General features: G+C 37.5%; 1 protein-coding gene across 2 annotated transcripts in view; it reads right to left on the bottom strand.

Annotated features, from left to right (window-relative positions):
• The window catches only part of CERT1 (ceramide transporter 1), a 76,922-nt gene that overhangs the window by 38,423 nt on the left and 12,310 nt on the right, over window positions 1-26,189 (bottom strand). For both annotated transcript variants that reach the window (XM_079330248.1, XM_079330247.1), the window contains exon 3: window positions 13,601-13,717. In XM_079330248.1, coding sequence (XP_079186374.1) covers window positions 13,601-13,717 — 117 coding nt within the window. The remainder of the gene's footprint in view (window positions 1-13,600; window positions 13,718-26,189) is intronic.

Raw genomic sequence — 26,189 nt, forward strand, 5'->3', positions numbered from 1 at the left:
TACTAACTGGTATTACATACAATATTAACAAACATGTCAGTAAACACATTAAATGCACTTGCCAATACAAAAACAACCTCCACACTACCATTGTTCATTGATGTAAAAAGAAACAGACTGCTTTTATTTGCTGAAAGCCAACACCCTCAATGTAATAGGAAAAACAACTTCAAGCACAGCACAGGTCTCTACAATAAACTGACCTACCCTGCCCTTGAAGGAAAATCTGGAAACTGTTTGCTAAACAGCTCACAAAAGGCTGCTTCTAGTACATTAGAGGACAGCATATCAAAGGATCTAAGCCCTTAAGTGTTCAGGACTTTGAAGGCAAATGTTATCACGAGTTCTACACAGAACTGTAATACTGTTAGTCCTTATTAGGCTGTGCACTAAGCTTCAGGACACCGTTTTGGTCTTACTTTGCTTTCCAGAGGCGTAAAAAGTATACACAAGATAATGAGTGCCAGTATGGGGCTGGTACCAACACAAAAACCACCAACACCTCCCCACATTAAGTATTAGCTAGAGAGTAGCATAATAAACAAGCAGTTTAATACCTATTTTAATTTAAGTCTTCTACAGTAAGTAAATTACCTGATTTCATGACAGCATGTCTGTTTTGTACAAGCTGTAGAGCCCTTTCTGTAAGAACTTGTGCCTTAATTGCACACTGTACTATGAAAAACCTAGGCAACTGCAGAAACAGATTCAGTATGTACACAGTCAATTATTTTGTAGACCCATATTTTCTATGTACTACAGAAGTCCAATCCCATTGGTTCCCTCACAGAAGTGCACCCCTGAATAATTAATCGTGAGAAAGCTACACATGTGTTAAGAGCTGACAAACTGAAACTGATGCTATTGCCTGCAGAGATCCCAGTGTGTATATGGGGGTGTGACATTAAGACTTCGGGAGAATGGCCATATTCTTGCTGTTGACTGCTTTGAACTGCAACACACTAAAAGCTGACTTCACTCCCTTGTGAAGTGAGGGGAAGGAAACTCCCACCTGATGGTAGGTAAGGTGTAGTTTCCTGACTATTCTGCATGGCAGTGACAAAATGCATATTCCAGATCTCTATATTCTGACAGATCTGCTTATAGGCCAGTTCAGGCACTGAGAAAGCAGCAGCCATAAATATTATGAAAGTGAAGCTTTTGTATATACATCCAAAACAACTACACACTCAAATCTACCTCACAGTTGAGAGCACTAAAGAAAAACAGCGGATTTGCTATGGAACACAGGGCTCTTATGCAAATAAATCAACAAGGAGGGCAGAGAACTTTTCCAGTCAAGTGTAAGACAAGTTTTTCTCCTAAATGCAGTCTCAGATTCACATACTTCAGACTTTCTTCCCATAGGACCAAGTTAAAAATGGAGCATGTTTTTTACTCCAGGTTCTGTCTACTCAGGTGGATACTCCAAGAAAGACTAATACTGTCAGCTGAACACTCTCCATCTTTTTGCTGTGTCTAGCCAACATGATGGTCTCTTCTAAAGAATTAGAACACAAACCAGTCCAGTAACTCTCTGAAGATCAATTAGATATACCTGTACAAACCTTAAGTCCTACATATTTTGATTAGATTATGGGATCAATAGAGTAAGTAGCTGTTATCTTTGCCCTTTCTTTGTACTTTGCAAAATTAGCAGGCTTACCTAACAGATTTCCTTAAATCCACTAAATATCACTAAGCACATGAATTATGTATTTTCTGCTTAACCTTATCTGTCTCAAAATATGCTTATCCTAACATATTTGGAGACAGGTAGAAACAAGAATGAAAATAAGCAGATGTTGCACTTTTTGAACTACATGAGAATAAAGCAAAACTTGGAAAGAATTTAACCAGACCTTTTATTTACAACAGAAAGTCTGAGAACCAGCAAATTGAGGCAAAACCCCCTTCATCTTGTTAAAAAATAACTGTTTCAAGATAGAAGAATTCTTTTGCTGGGAAGCAGAAAATATAAGACATGCAAGGAAGAGTTAACTGCTATGTAAGGAGTGTGCTTTTACTGTAGAAACAGAATTACTAGGATACAAGATCTCTAGTAAGGTCTCCTGCTCCAATTACACACTTAGGCCTACACTCAACAGGGATGCATTTTTCAGAGAACTGTAATTTCTATTTTCAAAGCCAAAGCAATTGTTACGAAACATAACTGGAACATACAGGCAAAGAAAGACTGGCTTGGTCAAAGTGAAACAATCTGCTTTGTTTATAATTAATCAAGTGTGTTGGGCTGGAATGGACAAAGCTTTAGTCCAGCTCTAAACAGTACTAACTGTTACTACTTATTAATAAAGCTGTAATTTAACAGCTACTGTTAGATCATGGGCCCAAGAATAGCAAAGGGTGCCAAGACAAAGAACTGTTGTTTGCAGTCCTGAAAGGAAAGTTTCAACAATTTGGAAGCGACAACATTCAGGTTTGCTACAGCAAATATGATTGTGTAGTCAACTGAAACTGCTGATTCACTGGCATTCCCCTTGTCTTCTTTCAGGAAACACAGAGTTTTCAGCAATAAGTGCACTTAACAAATTTAGCAACATCAAATGACATGCACTATCATATGTATTATGATAGAGTTCCTGCTGATACCAGTGCTAAAATAAAGGAAGGTACAAGACATACCCAAGCTTAGTTTCCCTCACTAAAATTTAATTAATATCTAATTCAATTTTAAAGAAGGAACTCTGTTATGAACAGCAAAAGAATAACTCGAATAATCCATCTAACCTTTCCCTGAAAGTGTAGCTTCTTCCAAAACTGACAAGTTTCAGTCAGTGTACATTGGCTGTACACTAGGGCAAGTAATTCTTATCAGCTGAGCATCCTCAAGTGCATTTGTTTGATTAAACAAGCAATTTTACCATCATACACAAATCCTCACAAATTATTCCAGATTACCAAGGGGGTAGAAAGATGGACACCTTTCCCTATTTGACTCTCCATTCCCCCAGTTTTCTGATGCTTATATTCATATCAAGCAATGCAGTATATTTAAACAGTAGCAGTTAAATATTAAACTCCTTCCTTCTCACCTACTATTTAAAGTATGTATGCTCAAGAGCACAAGTTTTTCCTCTGCAGTCAGTTTATATATTGACAACATTAAAATAAAAGGAAATGCATATTTTCATACTTGATCTGTTTTCAGAGGAAAAAAAAAAAGGATCCTTTTGTTGACCTACAGTGCATATTATAGTGGAATAATTACCTTAAGAGTTTCTGATAAATAGCAAGGACATTACCAGCTCTTCAGAGTCACATTAGGTTCTGGAGTTACTCTTTTTTTTTTAGGAGCTTCACTGGATAGGAGGGGTGTGTATGCCTCTCAAAGAGGCAAAAAGTTACCTCCGTTCAATGTTACTATGTCTCATCAGTACTTGTGCACTCCACCCACGCGGTTGAGCACTCCTCCCCTACAGCAAGGGGATTAACTACGATCTATTAATACCACCTCATTGAGTTTCACTGTAATGAAAGCTCACTGAAGAAGCCACCTCCTAAAAAGTTCTTTTAGACAGCAAAGAAAGACCACCTTTGGTGGCAAACAGAGGCACCCAGGACTTTTCTATTAAGCTGTTAATGCACAGTATTTCTTTTAGGTGATGAGCAATAATCCTGAGCGAGCAGCACACAGTATTTGGCAAGTGCCAACTTTCAACCGTTTAACCACTCACTACTTTTACATTGCAGCTCTCTACTTTCTGTTCTTGACACCAAGAGTTTACCCTAACCTGAAGGGGTATTTATAACCAAAAGCAAACTAGACATAGGTCTCTCTCAATGCACAATACTATTTTCCTGGAGATGTTGTAGAACATGCTACCACTCAGCCATGGAAAACTCAGGACTCCCAGAGATAAATGCATGTCATTCTCCTGGTGACAAACCTTGATGTTTCCCCTACTTCTATTAAATGAAAGTATACCCTACACCAAAATGATCTACCACATGTTTTACAAAGTGAATTAATAACATTTCTGAGTTTACTACTGAAATCCCACTTGTTTATAGCAATGAGTCTGGCTATTCACTGCACAGCTGCAAGTTGACTCTTCTAGAGTTCTGGTCACCTCAAGACCGAGCATTACTCTTGAGACTGAGATTACTTCAGCCATGTACATCATTCTTCATTAAACAGCACTGCAAAAATGTTAGCTGATGTACTCAACAGCTTTGTGGAGCAATAGTGTCACAAGCCTTTCACATTATTTGATACTGAGTTAGCATTTCTGCAAGTGTTTTCCTTCACACAGAATTGCGCCTAAAAGGCAACACCCTGCTAATTTGCAATTTGAACATTTTTGCAGGCATCCATTAGCTATTTCAGAACAATGGTTCAGCTATGCAGTGATCAAGAATTTAATTTAATCTTTCTGTGCATTTGAATCTTGCATCAATTCGTATAATTACTAATCTGAGGCAAAGATAGGAGTAAGTCATCTCAAGTAAATTCACTACCTTTTGGGGGCAGGGACATGGGAGGAGAGCTTAAGACCTCTCTTAAGACTGTGAAGATTACCTAAAATGCTCTGAGTAGTGACAGGAGAGAACAGTTTTTAATTATGAACATGGAGGTGATCACAGCTTTCACGGACACAAAGATTTAAAATTATCTTAAGTGTACATGTATGTACAGTTTCAGATTCAGAGAAGCCACTCCCAACAGAGTAACAGGGAAGCTCAGTTGTGAGTTGAGATAGGTTAGATTACTTAGCATTTTTTTTATGTAGACAGTCCCCATACTTTACAAAGTACTACAAGATGCACAACCACTTAAGAAACTGAAGCCAACCCACACAGTTCAATAATTATTACCCAAAGCAGCTGAGATGGAAAGACTGAAGTTGACAGAAGAGCAGCACAAATTTAATCCTTACATACATGTGAAAAAAACGGGAGTCCAAAGTTAACTTGGTTTTAAGAAATACTGTACAGCTACAAGACAGGTATCTATCTGCAGATAGTCCTAGAGATTAATCAGATTTAGTGGTTTGCAAGCTCAATAAGTAAAAAAACTTGTGGTTTTGTTAGCATACAAGATCCACAAAAAAAAACTATGTTCTATACAACACATATAGGATTCCAGTAGGAATACTGAGTTCTAATTTAGTGCTCTTCTTGACTGAAAGATGACTGAATTGGGAAGATAGCCATGCAAAGTATCAGAAACCTGTAAAAGACATCCACATGAACAACAACTGCAGAATGGGGAACTGTTCTAACAGTAAAAGACAATAAATGTTAAGTGTTTCAAAAATGAGTGGAATAATCTCTCTAGATTTACTCTAAGACTACTTAATAAAGGAGAGCTTCTATCTAATGACAAAGGCAAGAAATCCCTTCAACGGCAGAAATGGGCTAAAATTATTCCAACAAGCCCCTACTGCTACAACACTTCCAACCTAGCTTAGAGTGAAGCATAGCACCTAGTAAGGATGACTTTAGTTCATATTAGGGGAAGAATTACAATTAACTTTATCACTCTTTCTTTAGGATGGCACTTCAGTATGTTTCTTTGCTCATCTCTATACCACTCATACGACTGAAGAGCAAAACGAAAAAGACAGTATCCACAACTGAAGGACAAATGAACTTGAAAAGTTAGATAGGGTGCTCAGACTTGAGACACCTACATCATTTGCGTATGTGTTTCCCACTCAAAGTTCTGGTCAAAATCCAAAAAACATAAGCTTATTACTGCCAAGTCCAGAAGCTTGTGTTTGAACATATTTTGTTATCAAGGACCAGTTTTGCAAACATTTCAAATTGAGCTTTGCTGGGAGATGTCAAATGTGACTACACAAGAACTTGACTTACATATTTAACATCAACACACAACAGTGACAGAGACGAAAACAAAAACACATTTAAGTTCCTGCATAAACCTGAGCAACAATTCATGACTTTTAGTTTCAAACTAGTACAGGGTGTTTTCATAACACCTTTAAGCATGTCTCTGCTACTCATCAGTGACTTGCCTATACATTTCAGTCTTTTAAACAGGCAAACAGGCTTTTAAAATAGCTTTCTGCAGGTTAACATAGGTATCTGAATGCAGTCCTCCAGCCTCCTTAGGCCAACTGCACTACTGCTGCAAGCCAGAGCCTCACAATGCCACAAACACATTAACACAAAAACAGTAAGAGTGCATGCTATAGAATTCATGTCAGGGACACACAAATATTTAGAGTTTGTTGCATGCTGGAGCGCACCAGGCAAAAGAACAAGAAAATCCAAATCAGGTTAATAGGAAACAATAGCTGATATCAAGATTACTCAAACCTGTTCCAACACTCCAGACACAGATATCAACATAGGCAAAAGGAGGTTTCATCATCACACTCCTACTTCGGTTTACTGATAAATAAAACCAAAGTTGAACAATATGTATCTACTCCCATATATCCTGTGCTCTCTTTCATCTGACTGTTGCTTCCACTTATGTCAGTCTTACTGGTGAATGGGTACAGGGGAAAGCATGACCAGAGGAACTTGTATTAATATGAAATGCCAAAAAATTAAAATATTAGGGAGTCATAGCTCTTTTCAGAACTCAGCAATAACTGCTGAGGAACAAATACTTAAAAAACTACATATGATTGAAACAGCCAAACTCCAGGAGAGGAAGTAGAGGGAGAAATGGCAACAGACACTCTTCCTGTTGCTACCTCCTACATGATGTATCTGAAGTTACACTACCGTAAAGCTTTTATTTTAAAATAATTAAGAAGATGTATTTATAATTAACATGCCCTCACCCATATTAGAATATTTAGGCAAAACATCGCTAGAAATTGACAGTGACTAGTTGTCAATAATATAGTAAGCTGATTTAAAAAATGTATAAAGGTTGCAACATCAAAATAGACCTCTGAAGATTATTTGCAGCATTTCAGTATGCACTTAAGTACAGTCTACACAAACATCTCAACTTCTTGGTCCAGCAGTTCCTCTATGGTGTACCAGAAAATAAGAATGCTACATTTAATGTACAAAACTATTTACTGATGGCAGTATTTTATACTTCTCATTTAGTATATATTTTAAAAGTTTGTTACAACAGTATGGGGAATCAAAATGTTTCTATATAATTTCTCTGCATATACTATTAATTTAAAATTATCTTACTAATTTTAGTCCAGACTGGCAACAGATTTGGAGTGATTTATTTGCATGTTTTTATTGCCATTATTGGTATACTAAATCCTTTCTAGGGCAGGATTAGAGATGCATAAATAAAAGGAGAAAACTACCCTGACTTCACAGAATGTTACAGCCCTACTTAAAACTGCTGAAAGCCTGTGGACAAAAACATGTACTACCTTCCTGTATTCTCTTCGTGTGGATAATCCAAGCTCATTATTTCACTAACTGAAACTCTCATATTGGTTTCTCACCTGATTAATGGGTCAAAACTTTTTGCTCTAGCATCCACTACTAGTAAAATATTACTATGAGAAAGTTACCTCTATTTGCATTTTTCAATGTTTTCTTAGAACAGCTAAATAAAAATAATATCATAGATCAATATTTACACACAGTATTCAAACAAAAGCTTGATTTTAAGTATGGTTAATATGAAATTTCTTGAGGCATTTACAGGTTGAAGGAACAGGCAGATACACTAGGATCTCAGTTGGAAGGTGACACATTCCAATTACAGAACAAAAACTAGGAACTGAGACACCCTGTGTGCTTACAATCAACTTCAAAGTGAAATTTAAGGCTTCCTCTGAGTTTAATATATGCATTATGCCCATGCATAACCTCTTAAATTCATAAGAGAAATAACACAAAGATAGAAAGCAATTTTAATTCATAAATACTGCAATATTTACCGCAATATTTTACCTGAAGTCCTTCACCCTCTTTATCCAGAAGCCGATTTGTATTATCAGCAGATTTAAACAATCTGACATTAATTCAACCATTCAAAACAGGAACAGCAGGTAGAGGGGGGATCTGTCAGCTCTGGGTAGGTACTCTGAGGATTACTTTGTTATTTATTATTAAGATGCTTCTCAAGGTGCACAACCTTGTGATGCTCTGGTTTCATCCACTGGGACTTTTGCTTTTGATTGATTTTGCAGTCATATTAGAGTAGCACAAGCCCACTCTACCTCTTGTCCCCTCCACATGGCTGCCTTTCCTGCTTCAACATCACGGTTACTGTTACTAGCAATATTTTTCAATGTGTAACAACACATTCACAAATTCTTTCAGAACAGTCCATTGACAAGGGAAAACAAAACAGGCAGATTACCGGAACAGTGAAATCAATGACTCTTAAGGCTTTATAGATAAGGTAATTTCTAGCTCTTTTTAGATTACTTGGAAAAAAGAAATTCCATTTTATGTGTTTAACAAGAATTTTCTGAAAATTTCAGGCTGATGATTTTGGGTTTTGAATTTTCTCACAATAATGTTCTGAAGTGCCCTTATTGACTGCAATCAGAATTATGCTGCCTAAAGTTTACTCTGCAGTTTTCTAAATTGACCTATGAACTAAGATCAACAGCCAAAAAATAACCACCTCATAACTAAATATCTCAATTCTAGATTACTTGTTTAAAAATGTATCAGTGTTACACAAACAAAATTATTCAATTGCTCTAATTATTACTTAACTTCTTAAATTTGAATCTAGCAGACCATTGAATCCAGTGTTTTGGGTTTTTCCCACCATTTAAACTACATCTGCATTTAAACAATGCAAAAATGCTGTCTAAAGCATCTTACTTGGTTTGACAACTGGTATTTCAAGAAACAAGTCACAGTACACAAATAATTGAACAAAATTAGAATTATTTAAAAGCTAAACTATCTTTGATGCCAAGGACCCCAGGTCTCCTCTCTCCATTCGGGAAAAAAATGCTAAAAAAGGAGATATAAGTTTACTCTTCTTGATGTTTCTGTATAATGCTATTCTGACTAGCTAACTCCTTCTACAGCATAAGATCAAGAGTGAAAACAACAAAGTAGTAGCCACTCCTTCAAGGAAAGTTTTTTCTTAGGGAGACAGCCACTTTCATTTAAGGGAGACAAGTCCCTTCATCCCCATATAAGGGATGTACATCAATCAGGCTTGGAAATTAGCCACCTGATGCCTTTCACAGTCAAACTTTGAGATTCCTGCCTCCTGCTCTAGATATAAACACCTTGCACATCATCACTTCAACATGAAGAAAATTTACCTACTCCCTACAGGCCCATTTGTTGGATATCTAGGTATTTCTATGAAAAAATTACTTTTTCCAGGTTGAAACAGCAACATCAGATATTGTAAGAAGATCTGTTTAACAGACAAAAGACTTTCTGGCTCTTCAGCAATGTAAACTGATAGTTTGGTCTTGTATTTGCAAAGTCAATAATGAAGACATTAAGAGTCTGTGTGCAGAAAATAAAAACTAAGATTAAAAAAAATGAGACAAATCTAAACTGAAAGAATGACAATTTATTTAGAAATGAATACTTGATGAGAAATTAAGTTCTTGACTGGTAGATTAACATCACAAGAAATCATTATCTTAATCTCAGGAGCTCAAGTTCATTTGCTCAAAATAAGGTTACTTATACAGGTGTTTCTCACAACAAACAGCAATTCACTCTCTTCATTTTCTCACAGCACTGAACTAATAACACTTAGGCCAGTTTATCTAATATTAGGTTAGAAATTCCAAATTCCATTTTGAAACCAAGGGAAAGACTTGAAAGAGGCAGTCTTTCAAATAATTATTAAGAAGAGAGTAACTTTTCAAATACATCAACACTGCACTACTCAAGTACCATCAACGTTTTAACACCAGAGAAATGCCTGAGCAACACATCTAACGAAGCAGATGTATTTAAGTAGAAGAATGGCCTTCTGGTTAACTACTTCCTCATATGTCTCACTGATGGCTTTACAGCAGTTTTAGACGTATCCCTTCTCCAGTCCAGGGCAAGGAATAAATATTTTGAGCTATACTTGAAACAATGTGGTAAGGATTCAGGAACCTCACTACAAGAAAAAGTACAATTCTACACCCCCCGCAAATTCCACTTCTCAGCCATCAGCTACCCATTGGTTCTGCTAAGCATGAAGTTTTTCTATGTCTGCTTATACTCATATTTAATATAAAATTAATTTTAAATCAGTGTTCCCTTTGTCTGAAGCACAATGGAATACAGTCGAAGTTTCTGTCTATTTTTCTTACCCTGAAGATCAACAACCTTGTGACATGCTACATTAAGTCTGACAAACACACTTTTGTTAGCAAATAGCTTAAGCAGCCTACCAGAGCTACAGACCCACTCAGTAAGCAACAAAGAACTTCAAAAACAAACAAAAAAGTACTTTATGCAGCAGTAGACTAATGTTAAGAAAAATTACAGTTTAGTACAGGAAATTATTTCCTTTTTCTCTTTATTGAAATGATTATGTGCCACTCAAAGAATTTGTTACTTAAACAAAAACAATTTTTACCCAGAAGGAACTTTTGCATGAGGTTTGGTAACCTGACCAGAAAGTTTCTTCAGAAAATGCCAGAGTAAGCTGACAGAAATCTGAACTTTTAAGTGCAATGAGATATTTTGCCCATCTTCCCCTACTCTCAATCAAGCTTTTGGATATAAAACTTGCATGAGCTGAAGTGAATTAAAGGATGAATGAAGAGTTACTTTAAGGTTCACTTAAGTGTTGCTCATGCAAAGTTTTCTTTCAGATCCTTTTGAAGTTATTAGAAAAATGTACTGTTTCTTAAATATTTTCCATACAAATCTATTTTAAAATTACGTAGTTACATAGGGGTTACTAGTATAACCCCTCAATGAAAGTACAGAAACATTTGGAGACATTCTTTAAGAACCACTAATAATAATCAGACTGAAGATTGGATTTGGACATTTCTGTGGTTTACTTTTACCAAACATCTATTTATCTAAATACAATATTTTTCCAAAATTTCTGGTCGTAAGATTATTGTGTATTTTTCTAAAATCATTAGAAGCAACACATGCACCTCTACATCTACAACCTATATCACACAAACTCCTACTCTATTATGAAGACAACAGAATATTGCACTGGAAAGATGTTAGTAATGCTGAGATTTCATTATATACTTTCAACTTGAGTCTAAGCTATTATTACAAGACTGCACGAACTTCTGTTGTTTTCCTTGCTTTGTCTTGATCATGGTATTCTTGATATGTAGTTGCATAATACAAAAAGGATGTTTTTAAATAATGTATTACTTTAGAAAATTAAATGTTTTGATAGCTTATAGTACTTTCTACTCTATTTAAAAATGAAAACAACTGTTACTTGCCTTAAATCTTGTTAAAACTAGAGAGTAAAAAGGAGTATGAAAGAAACTGAAAAATGTCAAATACCCATGAAACTGCAAACTACACAAACTGGAAAAGCTGTAAGACTCAGAACAGTCAAGTCCAGTGTTATTATCTTAGGATACCAAGATGCAAATTGAACTGTTTCTTGTCAGTTCAGCATATACAGAAGGACTTATTACTACTTCCTACTTGTAGATATATTTTTCCTCTGTTTTTACAACACTCCAGAACATCTTTAAAAAATAAGCTGAAAAGTAACTTTATTAAAATAATGAAAAATGCTCTCATTATCCCTATCCCTATATAAATTCTAAATACTAAGAAAGAAATTGATAATGGAAATAACCAACCCTTCATTATTTCTCTTTAGGCATAAAGGCAAAGATCTGGTAAATTTTATTTATTTAAATAACTACCAAATTCTTGAAAAACATGGAAGTTTAAACTGTCAAAACCTAAATCAATATTTATTTTTTAATGTGAAAAAACTGTGTAATTAATCAGGCTTCTTTATAAAGGGAGATCACTTTTCAAATGCTAGAACTTGTACTCCTCAATATCCATTCATGATCTGAAAAGCATATTCAATAACACAATTTAAGCTCACCAATAAAAGTTTATCAGTAACATCAGACAGACAATGGAAAACAATCAGGTATCTCATGATAGGTGCTGAGCACTAATGCAGGTAAAAAAAAAAAGTGTTAAACACATGATTTTTAAAAAAAGTAGTAGAGAGAAACAACTTCAAATTAACACTTCCAATGGCAAACTCTAAACTACCACCAGTCATCTTGTATGATGAACTGGATATTCCATAAAGTTGTGGCTCAGAACTCAGCAACATTTAAGGTGAGCCTTACAAAATGGAAGCATGAAAAAAGTTGTGATGAGCAGAGTTTAAGACAGGATCTGGGTTTTTTCATTAGTCAATCCTACAGGGCAGCATGCAATGACATTTCTCCTTTTGCAGCTTCAGATTGAAGTTCTGCACTTCCCCAGCTAAATCATTCATGGAACCTAGTTTAATTTTAGCCTAGGGAAATCATGTTGTTCCATTACTACACTAAACTATACTTGAAGACCCCTAAGCCTATAAACCAGATTTTGAAATGCCAGTTCTATGGATGTGCATTCCAGTAACTTCTTCAGTGTATCCTCATGAGAAACTTCTCTCAAGTATTACCCTAAGAATAAATTGCAGTACTGCTGTCTCAAGAACACTCCATTGCTAACCCACTGTCCTTTAATTTTTTTCATTATACTACAGGAAAGAACCCTGGCTTTGCAACTTAATCTCTTATGTTTTAATATTACCTCTGTATCGAAATGAAGGCAAAATGCCAAGCTACAAAGGGATGAATAATCCTTTGAGATTATTTTTTTAGAGCACCATTATCAAAAAGCAGCACTTTTAATTTAAGAACATGCACTGTTTATTGCAAGGAATGGCCAATAAAAGGTGAAATCTCTTAATTATACATAATACCTATACAGATAATACTTAAAGAAGCTCAAGGCAGAAATCCATACCTACTTAAATATCTATTTCAATTTGTATTCCTGTAATAACCCAGATTGAGAGGCTGCATTTTGGTATTGTAGTTTAATGGTACACCTTGGGACAGTGCCTATCTTGAACCTGAAAACATAATGAATGTTTTGCATATTTTCTACCTGACCTAAAGGGCTTGAAGGTCAGCTATTTTTAAAATTAAATTGAGTTAATTGGAAGATACACAGAACAGATCAAGAAAGTCAAACCAAAATGCAGATGAAGAGTTGCCTTAAAAGACAGAGACAAAAGCCAATAATCAGATGCAGTAAAAGCGAACAAATGATGAAAAAGAGGAGTCTGCAACCAGAATGATAACCTAGACAATTGACTCTAAGACTAACAACTTAACATCTAGGATAGATAAGAAGCAATTCAATAACCAAGAAGAGGATGGACAAAACCCTGAAAACATCACTCAAACAGAGTAAAAGCTTTTTTTTTTTTGTTTCAAGCTAAAGGGCTCCAGAAAGGCTCACAGTTGTTAGGCCCCAGTAAAGTCTAATCTATGATAAACAAGTCAATTCCTTTGAAACACATTAAACAGAGAGCTTCAGTTTTGAGCTTTCACCGTCATAAATACTGTGAGTATTGCAAGGACTGTACAGGGAAACTTAAATTCTCTGCAAACACTATGCTTGATCTAATGAGGGAATGAGAAAGGAAATTAGAAAACAGAAAATTACATACCTTGTGTTGTTCTATTGCATCTACCCATTGCTGTCTGTGGTCTGGGTCCTGAGCCCGGAGGTACCAAACACTATCATTCACGCTGATATCAAATCTGCATTCATCAAAGTCATGGGGCTGTGGCAGAAGAGAGCATAAGAGTAGCTAAAATTAGCAATATGATCAATGCTACCTCACAGATTATTTTGACACTCAAACACTAATTAGAAAATCTGGTCTATATTGTCTCAAACTCATCCTAGATTCTAAATTTTGTGTTGTGTAGCTGTCTCAAATAATGAACATATATTCTCAATGAAATATGCTAGTCTTCTGAAACAGAAAAGCCTGTGTAATACATTCTTATCAAATAAAATTTTCATAAATAAATTTCACACATAGCAAGTTCCATGTTTTTAAATGATTTGAAACAAATCCTTTAGCAAAATATCTACTATGCCAGAAAATGTTCCTATATATACACGAATTTTAATTTTGAAACACGACAAGAACTCCATAACATTACTGCCACCAGTATTAATTTTAGATGAAATACACACATCATAGCAAAAAAATACCAGGATAGAACCATAAAAGCAGACTATATCTAAATGACAATCCAGAGCAGGAACTTACACAAGCTATGACATGCTCTGCCTCAACTATTTTCACTATGAATATTTCACAGATAATTGGAAGCCACATGCAGTCCTTTCACACATCTCCACTCAACTGAATCTAACTTTCAGTTCACATGCTTTAAACAGTAGTAATCTTTTACAAATGTAACAATGTAGCTGTTAAGGAAAGTATAGGGAAAAAAAACCCCAATGATCTAATCTGCCTCCTACGCTGATGCTGTCAGTTCAAAGTTACCCATTACCAAACATCCAACTGAGCCCAATTATTCCCCACACCCTTCATCTTTGACAGCCATTTTTAAAGACATGTAGTACAGGTGTATTACATAAAAATACATAACATGAAAAGCTGAATTTTTGAAATTGATTATAAAGAAAAAATAAACATGAAAATAATTGCAGAAGGTTAACAGGCTCCAGGATAAAGGCTTTTGACACAGTCTGAAGGACCACAAACATTGGTACTGGATGCTGAAGACAAGCCTATGCATGTTAGGAGTATTCTTTACAACACAAAGACCACTCTACCAATACATTCATCTTGCAAACTAAAACACTGAGAATCACTCACGAAACACTCCATGAAAGGAAACTTAGAAAGTCTCATTTGTTGTCATGCACACCATTCTAGTGTTAGAGAATTTAATTTTTTTATTAATTCGGAAACCAGAAGCTACTTACACATTAAAAAAAAAACAAAACAAACCCACCAAAAAAACCCCACCTCTCTTTTTCTGTTTTTGATACACTAAGGAAGAAGAAAAGTGTAACAGAATTCAAATTACCAAATTTAAAAAAATGAGCTAGAGAAGAATTTAACAAAAGTAAATTCAAGAACCAAAGGGCAAGCTTAAGGCTTCATTTACTTGGTCAGGCAACTGAGTGTTCAATTTTAAAGAATTTAAACTTTCCATAAGAAAAATCTCCAGCAAGAGTAAGAATTGAAAATTAAGTCAAACAACTATAGCTACTAATTACCTAATACCTAACCATCTCAAGTCAATTAAATTCAACCAGCTTTCAAAACTGGTTCTATACACTCCTTTACCTTCATTGAATTAGACAAAGGAGTGCAAAAAAGGAGATGAAGTTGTTTGGCTGGATGTCAGGTGCCCACCAAAGCCTTAGTAACTACCCTCCTCAGCCAGATAGGGGTGACAGAATATGGTGAAAGACCCATGAATTGAGATAAGGACACTTATCTGTGAGATCACTCACCAGTTACTGCCTCAGGTGAAACAGACCTGATTCAGGGAAAATAGTTTTAATTTATTACCAGTTGAATCAGAGTAGGATAATAAAGTTAAAAGCACACCACTCCTCCTCACCAGGCTCAACTTCACTACCTATTTCCTCTACTTCCCTCCAAGCATTGCAGGGCAACAGGGAATGGGAGTTGTAGTCAGTCCAAACACTTTCTGTCATTCCTTCCTCATGCTCTTTCCCTGTTCAGCAGAAGAACTTTCTCATGGGACAGAGACCTCTGATCTTCAACATGGGTCCTTCTCAAGGGCTGCTGTTCCTTAACTGCTCCAGTGTGGGTCCTTTCCATAGTGCAGTCCTTCAGACACAGACTGCTCCAGCATGGGTTTCCCAGGGGGCCACAAGTCTTGCTAGGAGCCTGCTCCAGCTTGGGTTTCCCACATCCCTTGGATGCTCAGCAGTGCAGGAAGACAATCTGCTTTACCATGGTCTCCCCTAGAGGCTGCAGGGGAATCTAAGCTCCAACACTTGAACATACGTTCCCCTTCATTCCTCACTGACCTCTGCGTCTGCAGAGTTGTTGCTCTCAAATATTCTCAGCCCTCTCTCCCAACCCATGTTACACAGCAGTTTTCACACTTTCTTAGGTATGTTATCACAGAGACAATATACCATTATCTGTGATTAACTCAGTTTTGGCCGTCAGGTCTGGATCCAGACAGAACAGGGTCTGTGAGATATGGAGGCAACTTCTGCATCTGCACACAAAAGCCACATGTGTAGCCTCCCCACTACCAAAACTTGCCAGATAGTTCCAATGCATGACAATACAAGTCTTCTAGTCTAGGTCCCTCTTCTTCAAGCTGTATTTTCTGTTATCATTATTATTATATTTGTAAATGAAGTTCATCTGCTTTAGAATAGCAAACTTGCCAAGGCAATGTGTCATGCTTATATGCCTGCTCCCAGCCACTCCTCTGATGGGAACTCACAGTCATGTGACGGGGGACATACGCCTACAACAACCAGAGGTGTTCCAAGAAATTACTCAGAAAGTCTAGAAAGATTAGCTATTAAGGTTTTTCCTGACATGACAGCATTCCTCTGCTTGATCTCTCATTGCTGAAGTCTTTTGGGAAGGGCTATAAGCAATTACATTGTATTGAATAGAAAGACCTGCCAAAATTAATCTTAAAAGCTTGCAGCACCACTGATCCCACAGTTCCATACTTAACTTCACCATCATCCCTGATTTCCCCTTAATCCCATTCTAAGATAAACATCTTTTAATGTAACTTAAGGCTATCACCACTGTTCGTTTCAAAGACAGCTTTTGTAACTCCCCTTCTTTCCAAAACAGCTTCTAACACATTTGAAAATTCATGCCTTTTTGCTAAGACACAGAAAGATGTTTTCTCTGAGGTCTAGAGAAAACTTTAAAAACTTTTCTCCACCATTTACTGCATACACACAAGTGTATTACATGTAGTTAAGAGACTAAGCCGTCTATATATATATATATACATACAGAAACACATACAAACACACAGATATATATGTTTTTATAAAATTAACCAGCCCAACCCAGTCCCACTCTGCTCTGCACTAGGATGGCCTCACCTTGAGCACTGTGTACGCTTTCAAGCACAGAAATATAAGAAAGACAAAGCTATAAGAGAGCACCTAAAGGAGAGCCACAGAGACTGTGAAGGGTCTGGATGTGAAGCCTTATGAAGAGAGCTTGAGGATACTCAGTTTATTCAGTCTGGAGGAGACTGAGGGGAAACCTCACTGTGGTCTTCAACATCCTTACAAGAAGCAGTGGGGCAGGCACTGATTGCTTCACTCTTGTGACCACTGATAGGACCTGAGAAGGTGGCACGAAGCTGAATCAGGGGAGGTTTAGGTTGCATATGGAGAGTAAGTTTTCCACCCACAGAGTCGCTGAGCACTGTGACAGGCTTCCCAGGGAAGTGGTCACAACAACAAGCCTGACAGAGTTCAAAAAGTATTTGGATGATACTCTCAGTAACATTGTAGGACACCTGAGGCTTTCCTGAACAGGACCAGGAGTTGGACTCAGTAACCGTGATACATCCCTTCCAGCTCAGCACATTCTGTGATTCTATAAATCAGGTTTAGAGTTATACTCAGCTCACCATGCAGTTCCATGTCATTTAAAAATAAAAAAAAATGCAACTAATCAGGTGATTCTGATAAATGAAGTTGCTTGAAGAAAAGAAATAACCACTAATGAAGTTAAATATGCTTCAAAAGAAGCTAGGCAGATGATACATGATTTGCTGTTTACCTATTGTACTACAGTATGCATTAATTGCCTATTTTCCATATTTTTGGAAACTGAAATAATTGTTTATCATCCTTCTCCTCTCTTTTATTTTTTAAGATGCTTCACTGGAAGAACCCTGAATTAACTGAATACAAAAGACAAATAAATCACTTGAATCACACAATATGTTCTTTTCTTAATACAGAATAAATCAGGTTGTTGTCAATTAACCCCCTTCTCCACCAGTACAGAGTTCACATTTCATTTCACTGATAACTTGGCAGACTTCTGCATGCAACCTTTTGGAAGCATCTGCTACACTCTTCTCCCCTCAAGCTACATACAAACTTCCTTGGTTTACCTCTGGCTATAAGAGTTTTTTATTGTTTTCTGTAGCTGCATCTAGCAAGGAGCACAAAATGTTATTCAAAACTTCTCAGATCTGTCTCTTATTCTTCTAAAATTCTAAAATCAGACTAGTTTGAGTCCTTTATGCTTCCTGAAAGTTTTACAGTTCTCTTCACTTTTTTCCTGTAGACTGCAACTCATTCCATTTAGATCTCATTTCTTTTTGAGGTTCACTGTTTCTAGCCTAGTGTTGCCTTTCCGCTTTACACTCAGAAGCTGTTGTAAAATACTGCAGTTCTTAGCCAGTCACATGACATGACCTTGGAGGATAAATAGGGATTTTCATCTGTAACAAGCTAAGGACATGTGCTAAGGCCAGGATATGTCCTAATGACCTTCCACAACCAAGATAAGGCAAGACACAGCAATGTTTTAGTTAGGCAGGGAAGCAGGAAGCCAAGTAGGAGTTCACTATCTATCCTCAGGATTGAAAGAACCTTAGAGAACTTCAGCTGCCTTTTCCCAACCCACAGCAGTCTCAAGCAACATACCTAAACTGAAAGGACACTGAGGAATAAAACCCAAATCAGGACACTTTGAATGGGGGAACTTGAAAACATTTACAGCATTTTCAAAGCTGAGTTGCACAGACTTAAGTGTCTGTGGCAGAGGTAACTTCAGTGTACACCAATGGCTCCTTTGAGAGCCCATATTAAAAAAAAACAAAAACCAAAAAACAACAAAACTAACAACCCCCCTCCCCCAGCTAAACCATAATTCCATTCAATAACATGCTGCAAGAAATTGGCCTCCACCATTCAGAAACACCCTTTCTGTATGACTCCTAAGCTTTTTTCCCAAGGCACCTGTAGAGAATCCTGCAGAAACAAAGGCAATTCCAAGTATTCAAGCATCCTAGATCTTTTCAAAACCAATGGATACTAGCTCTTAAATTCTAAACATTCTAAGCAAGAACAGTTTACATGAATAAACACTCACTTGGCTACAGTTACTGAGGAAGTCTGCAGCCAGCTCAGGTCTCATGAGTCATAGCTGATTGCACAGCCACAAAATCCTTCCTGCTATACAGCTGTCAAGCCTGAGGTATTCATAAAGAAACTTCAGAGCAGTATCTGCTTGAAAAATACTGGTTCAGGTGCTTAAGGCAAATCACAGGGGAAAGATCAAGTGTTTTTATATACTTTATAACCTTCACGAGTAAGTACTCCACGTGAGGAAAAAAAACCCAAAACAAAACCCTGAATGAAGAAACTTTTGCTTGATTTCTCTCACTGCTCCAAATGGTGTTAATGGCATTTTGTCCTTTCCTTACATAGGAAAGCCAAGGTGGTTCATAGCAGATACAGTTCAAGTCTGTATATTACAATTATTAAACTGTGCTTCTGTCATTCTTCTCACTGCAGAACTAGAACTTCTTTAAGCTGAAATTACTTTAAAATTTTCAAGGTTTTTCTTACTAAGAAAATCCTGAGCTGAGAACTAGGACACAAACAATAGAAGCCTACAGAAAAGGAAAACTACTGTTTCTTAGATCTCAGACATGAATGCCACTAGCATAAATTCAACAGAGGCTGTCATCTAGCCTAAGCTAAAACATGAAACCTGATGATCCTCCTTTGCTTCTCTTAGTGCAACTCAAAGCAAGCTAAGAGAATCTCACATTCTTTTTTCTGAGTGGGTTTGAGTATCGTGTCAATCAGAAGTTACTTAACTGAAAGTTAAGAAAAAATCAAGTTTTGGTAATCAAGATTCATTTTTTTTTATTTAAAATATGGCCTACACATGTATGTCTTATATCAGAGTACCTAAAGCTATAAAAAATGCTAATACTCAGCTCTTAAGAAACAAAAAAAGCCTTATCAAGTGAAACTGACAAACATTTTGCATATATTTCATCGATGCAAATGCTGTATGTCTGCATTTTTTGGTGGGTTCTTTTTTTTGTTGGTTTTTTTTTTTTTTTTTTTTTTTTTTTTTTTTTTTTTTTTTGGTGTTTTTGTTTTTTGCATGTAGCATGTGTATAGCAGCAAACCACCCTGCAACCATTTCTTTTCCATTTGGAATACAACTTGGTGCATTCTGCCCTTTGCCTCATCTGCTGGGCAAATACTGAAAAGTACTCTGCAACTCTGATGTTTATCTGCAAGGATCTTTATGTTAATAGGCCTGTGAATCTTTTCAAGATAGAAAACTTCACCAGTTTCAACTTAAATGCCTCTTATAAAAGTAGACATGAAAAGTTATACCCTGAAAAGTTAGATATGAACCAGACTATAACTATTCATAAATAATGTTCCCAGCTCAAGAGAGCTGAACACAGACCTTTTCCCACGTGATCAGTGCCACTGTTCTACAAGGTACAATTTATCTACTGATCAGTTTTTTTACCATTCCCATGGAATTCAGGAAAAAGCATCCTTTTTGCACTATTCTTCAACTTCCTGAAATCCCCCAGTTACAAAGTACCTGAATAAACTAGCACTTCCTCCACAAAAAAAACCACATGTTTAGAGCAGTTACCACCAACCTACACATTTGCTTATTTGTTTTCACATATCATTCAAGAGGTTCTGGATCTGGATACATTCACTCAAATGCCAAAAACACTTCTATCCTCTCAATTTTTCAACAGGGAATGCAAAAGATCATTCCAGGATAATATGGACAGGATAAGAAAGGACAGAGGGGTACAAGCAATGATCAGAATAAAATAAACTGTATCTGCAACATGGTAGTACCTTTGAAACAGAAGTTTAAAAGAGCACTGTATTCACCCATAAGCAACAAAAACCCACAGCAGAAGGCAGTAAAGTGGACAGAGGGAGAGATGTGCACGTAATAATTTAGGATGCAATGGAAAACCAATATCCTTTATTAGCAAAAGAGAAGGCACAATATATGATGAGCTATAGAAATACAATAATGAGAACCTTAAAAATCAGTTAACCTGATGGAATAGAAAAAGCAATGCAGTGTAGTGGGTTACAACACTAAATAAAGAAAACAAAAAAAATCACTCCATGATTCTCAATAAGCAGTGTATAACAAAGCATGAAAAACATTGCAGTTACTGGGAATTGAGGCTAACACCAAGTACGTACTTTGACTATGAGGATAAAGGAAGAAAAATAACCTATTTGATAGCAGAAAAAAAAAAGTTCTACATGTCTACATGTCCCTATATTGAGGTGCTAACAAAACCCTAAAACCAGAAAGTTTACTTTAAGATTTGTACTGTGTGACTGAAGGAATTAGTTCTAAAATCACACAGCAAAACTTTATTTCAGCTCCCACATAAAACCAGCTTGGAATTGACAAAGGCAGTGATTAGTTAACTAGAAAAAAGTAAATTAAAAAATCTTGGACAAGTTTGAAAAAAAGCACGTCTTATTTTTTCAAAAACACTTAATTCTTGAGAGATCCAAACTGTGAAGAAATTGTCCCCTGCTTCCAAAATGTAAAATGGCTGAAAACATGCTAACTTTTGAAAAAACTTTGAACAGAAGGTAATGAAATGAAGTATCACTGACATGATCTTAAAGTTGCACCCTACATGGTGAACAATATTTTAAATAATCAATGGAAAAATTCTATCAGCTGAATCACAACGTGTTTTACCAAACAATATTATGTATGGTTAGGATTTTACCAGACAAGACCAGTCAAAATATTGTCATTTGTGCCTTAAATGGTAGTATTTTTCAAGTTAGTGTACTTATCACCAGAGTCACTGAAAAGCTTATGAGTCAAGATAAAAAGAGACATCACTTACCTACTGCCACCACAGTCAAACAGATTTGACTTGGAGAAAACTGACTTAAACTTATTGCAAAGTAGAGTTGGATGGTGAGAAACAAGAGAGTCATGGGGGGATTGAGAATGAGGCCTATGGTCTACCACTTTGATTCTGCCACTCCTTCCTCATCTTTCACATGCCCCAGCAAGGACAGCATTCATCACTGCAATTCTTCAGAGTAAACCTGTTACAGCATGGGCTCTTTTGAGGCTGCAACATCAGTCAAGACATATACAGCTGCCATAGTTGGGCTCTAAACAGGCTGCAGTATGGTTGTCTGGTTTGGTGTGATTCTCTGCACAGGTTATACCAAAAATGCATGCACAATGCTCTCCTCTGCAGGCTGCAGGGGATTTTGTTCTGTGGATGTAACACCTCTTCTAGTTCAGACAGCTGTTCCTCACACCTTTTCCTTGCTCCTCTATTTCCCACACACTGCTGAGCAGCATTTTTGCTGTTTAACTTTGTTTACCTTGAGATGTCACACAGTGGCTGTGGGGCTTAGCTGTGCCCTGCACCATTGAAGCTGACCATGTTCTCTGCAGGACAACCTGTAATCTCCTCACAGACAATCACAGAATGACTAGGTTGTAAGAGTCCATCAAGATCAAGTGCAATCCATGCCCTAACACCTCAACTAAACCACGGCACTGAGTGCCACAACCATTCTTTTTTTAAACATATCCAGGGATGGTGACTCCACCACCTCCCCAGGCAGACCATTCCAGTACTTTATCACTCCTTCCTAATATCCAATCTAATTTCCACTTGGCATAGCTTAAGACTGTGTTTCTGTCAGTTGCTGACTGGAAAAAGAGACCAAGCCACACCTCCGCCAACTACAGGCACCTTTCAGGGAGCTGTAGAGAGTGATGAGGTCACCCCTGAGTCTCCTTTTCTCCAGGCTGAACACCCCCAGCTCCCTCAGCTGTTCCTCACAGGGTTTGTGTTCCAGCCCCTCACCAGCCTTGTTCCCTCCTCTGGACACACTCAAGGGTCTCAAGGTCCTTCCTAAACTGAGGGGCCAGAACGCAGGTGTGACCTCACCAGTGCTGGGTGCAGGGGAGGAATGACCTCCCTGCTCCTGCTGGCCACACTGTTCCTGACACAGGCCAGGGGCCATTGGCCTGCTTGGCCACCAGGGCACACGGCTGGCTCAGGGTCAGCCAGCTGTGTCAGTGCCCCCAGGTCCCTTCCAGCCACACCTTCCCATAGCCTGTAACGTTGCAGGGGGTTAGTGTGGCCAAAATAGGACACGACAGGCCTCAGCATTTGGACTTATTAAATTCCATCCTGCTGGACTCTGCCCATCCACCCAACTGCTCCAGGACTCTCTGCAGAGCCCTCCTACCTCCCCACAGATCAACACACACTCCCAGCTTAGTGTTGTCCTCAAATTTACTGATGGTAGACTCAATACCTTCATCCATGTAATGAATAAAAATACTGAACAGGACTGGCCGCAGCACAGACCCCTGGGGGACACCACTGGCAACTGATCCCCAGCTGGATGCAGCACCATTCACCACTCTCTGGCCTGGCCATCCAGCCAGTTCCTAACCCAGCACAGAGTGCTCCTGTCTAAGCCATGGGCTGCAGCTTTTCCAGGAGTGTGCTGTGGGAGACAGTGTCAAAGGCCTTGCTGAAATCCAGGTACACAACATCCACAGCCTTTTCTGCATCCCCCAGGAGGGTCACCTGGTCATTAAAGGAGACCAGGTTGGTCAAACATGACCTTCCCCTCTCCTACATCCATGACCTGCCTGGGTCTGATCCCCTGGCCGCCTGTAAGGGCTGTGTGATGGCTCTCAGCATCAACTGTTCCATTTCCTTACCAGGTACTGGGGTCAGGCTGACTGGCCTGTAATTACCAGGATCCTCCTTCCTATCCTTTTAGTGAATGGGTGTCACATTGGCCAGCTTCCAGTCCCCTGGAACCTCCCCAGTGTTGGTAAATGATGAAGAATGGCTTCACAAGCTCATCTGCCAGCTCCCTCATCACCGTGGGATGGATCCCATCTGGTCCCATAGATTTATGAACATCCAAGCAGCTCAACAGTTCTGTGACTGCCTCCTCCTGGATAACGGGGGACCATTCTGCTCCCTGACACCATCCATCACCCTAGGAGGACAGCTGTCCTGAGGATAAGCCGTCTACCCACTAAAGATTAGGCAAAGAAGACGTTAAGCACTTCTACCTTCTCCTCATTTGCAGTTACTAAGTCACATCCAATAGAGAACAAAGGCTGGTCTTACCCTTCCTTTTATCATTAATATAGTTGTAAAAATATTCTTACTATCCTTGGCAAAAGTTTCCAAATTAAATTTGAACTGCGCTTTGGCCCTGATTTTTTTCCTACATGCCCTAGCAATTGCCTTGAATACTTCCTGAGAGACTTGACCCTCCTTCCAAAGATGATATATCCTCTTTTTACTCCTAAGTTCTTCAAACCTCGTTGCCCATCCAAGCAGGACATGTGCCTCGTAAACTCATCTTTCAGCAGACAGGGACAGTCCTCTGACAGAGGCAGACCACAGACCCACAAGGTACATTCAGTGCAATTGAAAAAGTTCATCGAGATCCCTCTGTCCCTATGACTTATTTCTGAAGACACCTGGCTTCAGAAGGATAAACACTGAAGTAATTAATTTGGAAAGGATTTTTTTATTATCAATATCTATCCTGGATCTAAGTCTCAGGATGGAACTAGTTACAGAAAGCACTATACTTCATGGCTTATAAGACATATTATTAATAATGTACTGAAGTCCCAAAAGACATTACAAGTTCTAATTACCTATATTTGTAATATTTGGACCCTCCTGCCCCAAGAAAAGCCAAGTAGATCCACAAATCTGGCAAATTAAGTCTACCAAGAGTCACAACACGAAATTCTGGCTTCCCTTTCTTATTCAAAAATCCAGTCAATACTTCATCAAAACATTAGACTATGATGTCTTGCCTTTCCTCTTTGTTACTCGTAAGCAATAAGAAACATTCTTTCAGTTATATTCACTGGCTGTACACTTTTTACATTTATTTGTACTGTTTCAGGGGAATTTTTGACAGCCTAGGAAAACCTTATTACAAACAAGCAAGTAAATAAGATAGCTCTATGCCTATTGAAAGTGATAAACCTTTAGGGGCAAAATATGGGATATCTAACTTCTTGCTCATTTGCATTAAGAAAACTTTCTCCTAATGACATATTTGTACATGTAGAAAAAAACTTATTAAAAAAACAGGCATAAAAATATAAAAGCCTGTTAAATGTTTTTACATTCTTTGCTACTACCCAAATGTTCTACTTCAGGTCTTGAGTCAGGATATTTTCTTCTCAAAATGTCTTGGAACACTAGTTTTTGTTTTAAATAATGTTCTTATCTTTTCAAAACCTAGCTAAAGTAGAGGCCAATGAAAGCAGAAGCATGTAAGCAGAATTAAAAATTAGTTTGTTAGCATAAAATGCTAATTTAAAATTGGCTTGGTTAAATCCATTGCAAAGAAGCTATCTCATGGGAAAATTGTCCTTTTAAGTCTGGATCAAGTATATGTTGAATGATACTTTAGCACTGAAACCACATTTAAAATTAGAAATTACAGATGTCAGGTGTAAACCTGGTCAATCTAGTATTCTGCACACCTGCCAAATACATTCAGACTCAAAAGTGACCATTTAAAAACGATTTCCATCTTTATTTGTGGGGGATTAATCTATCTTACAGGACAGTATCTTAAATTATACTATTTTTTAGATTAGTATTTCATCAAATTATTTCTGCATTGATGAAGTGGAATTAGTAGGTAGTATCAAGTCATGCTGCACTAGTTTATATGTAAACATACCCCTGACACTGCTATTCTCAAGTGTCTACTGAAGAAACAATTACTTGTAATAGCAAGACTTAAGAGTTTAACAAATGTGCAGTTGAAATGTCAGTTAGTCAAAGACACAGAATGGCACTGTGTTACTAGAAGAGGGCAAGGCTGAAATAGCTGTAAACCAGCATGGGCTTGCAGCTGTCACCTTAAGTGATCTGCAAGTGAGTACAGATACATGTAAAAGCTCCACGGATTAGTAAACTGGTATTAACAGATTTAGATACACACAGAGAGAAATCAGGATATAACTAATGGGCCTGTCCCGTTTAAACATAGACTAAGTTTCAAGTTCTTCAGACTATCTCACAAAACTTACCTTCAGAGCTAACTCTAATGGAAATAGAAGCATACATGTAATTGCTTTGGTGAGAACCAAGTCAAAGTGAATCACCTTCAGACAAATTCATATGATGCCAGCTGGAAAAAAA

Source organism: Erithacus rubecula (assembly GCF_903797595.1).
Source record: "Erithacus rubecula genome assembly, chromosome: Z".
Classification (NCBI taxonomy): domain Eukaryota; kingdom Metazoa; phylum Chordata; class Aves; order Passeriformes; family Muscicapidae; genus Erithacus; species Erithacus rubecula.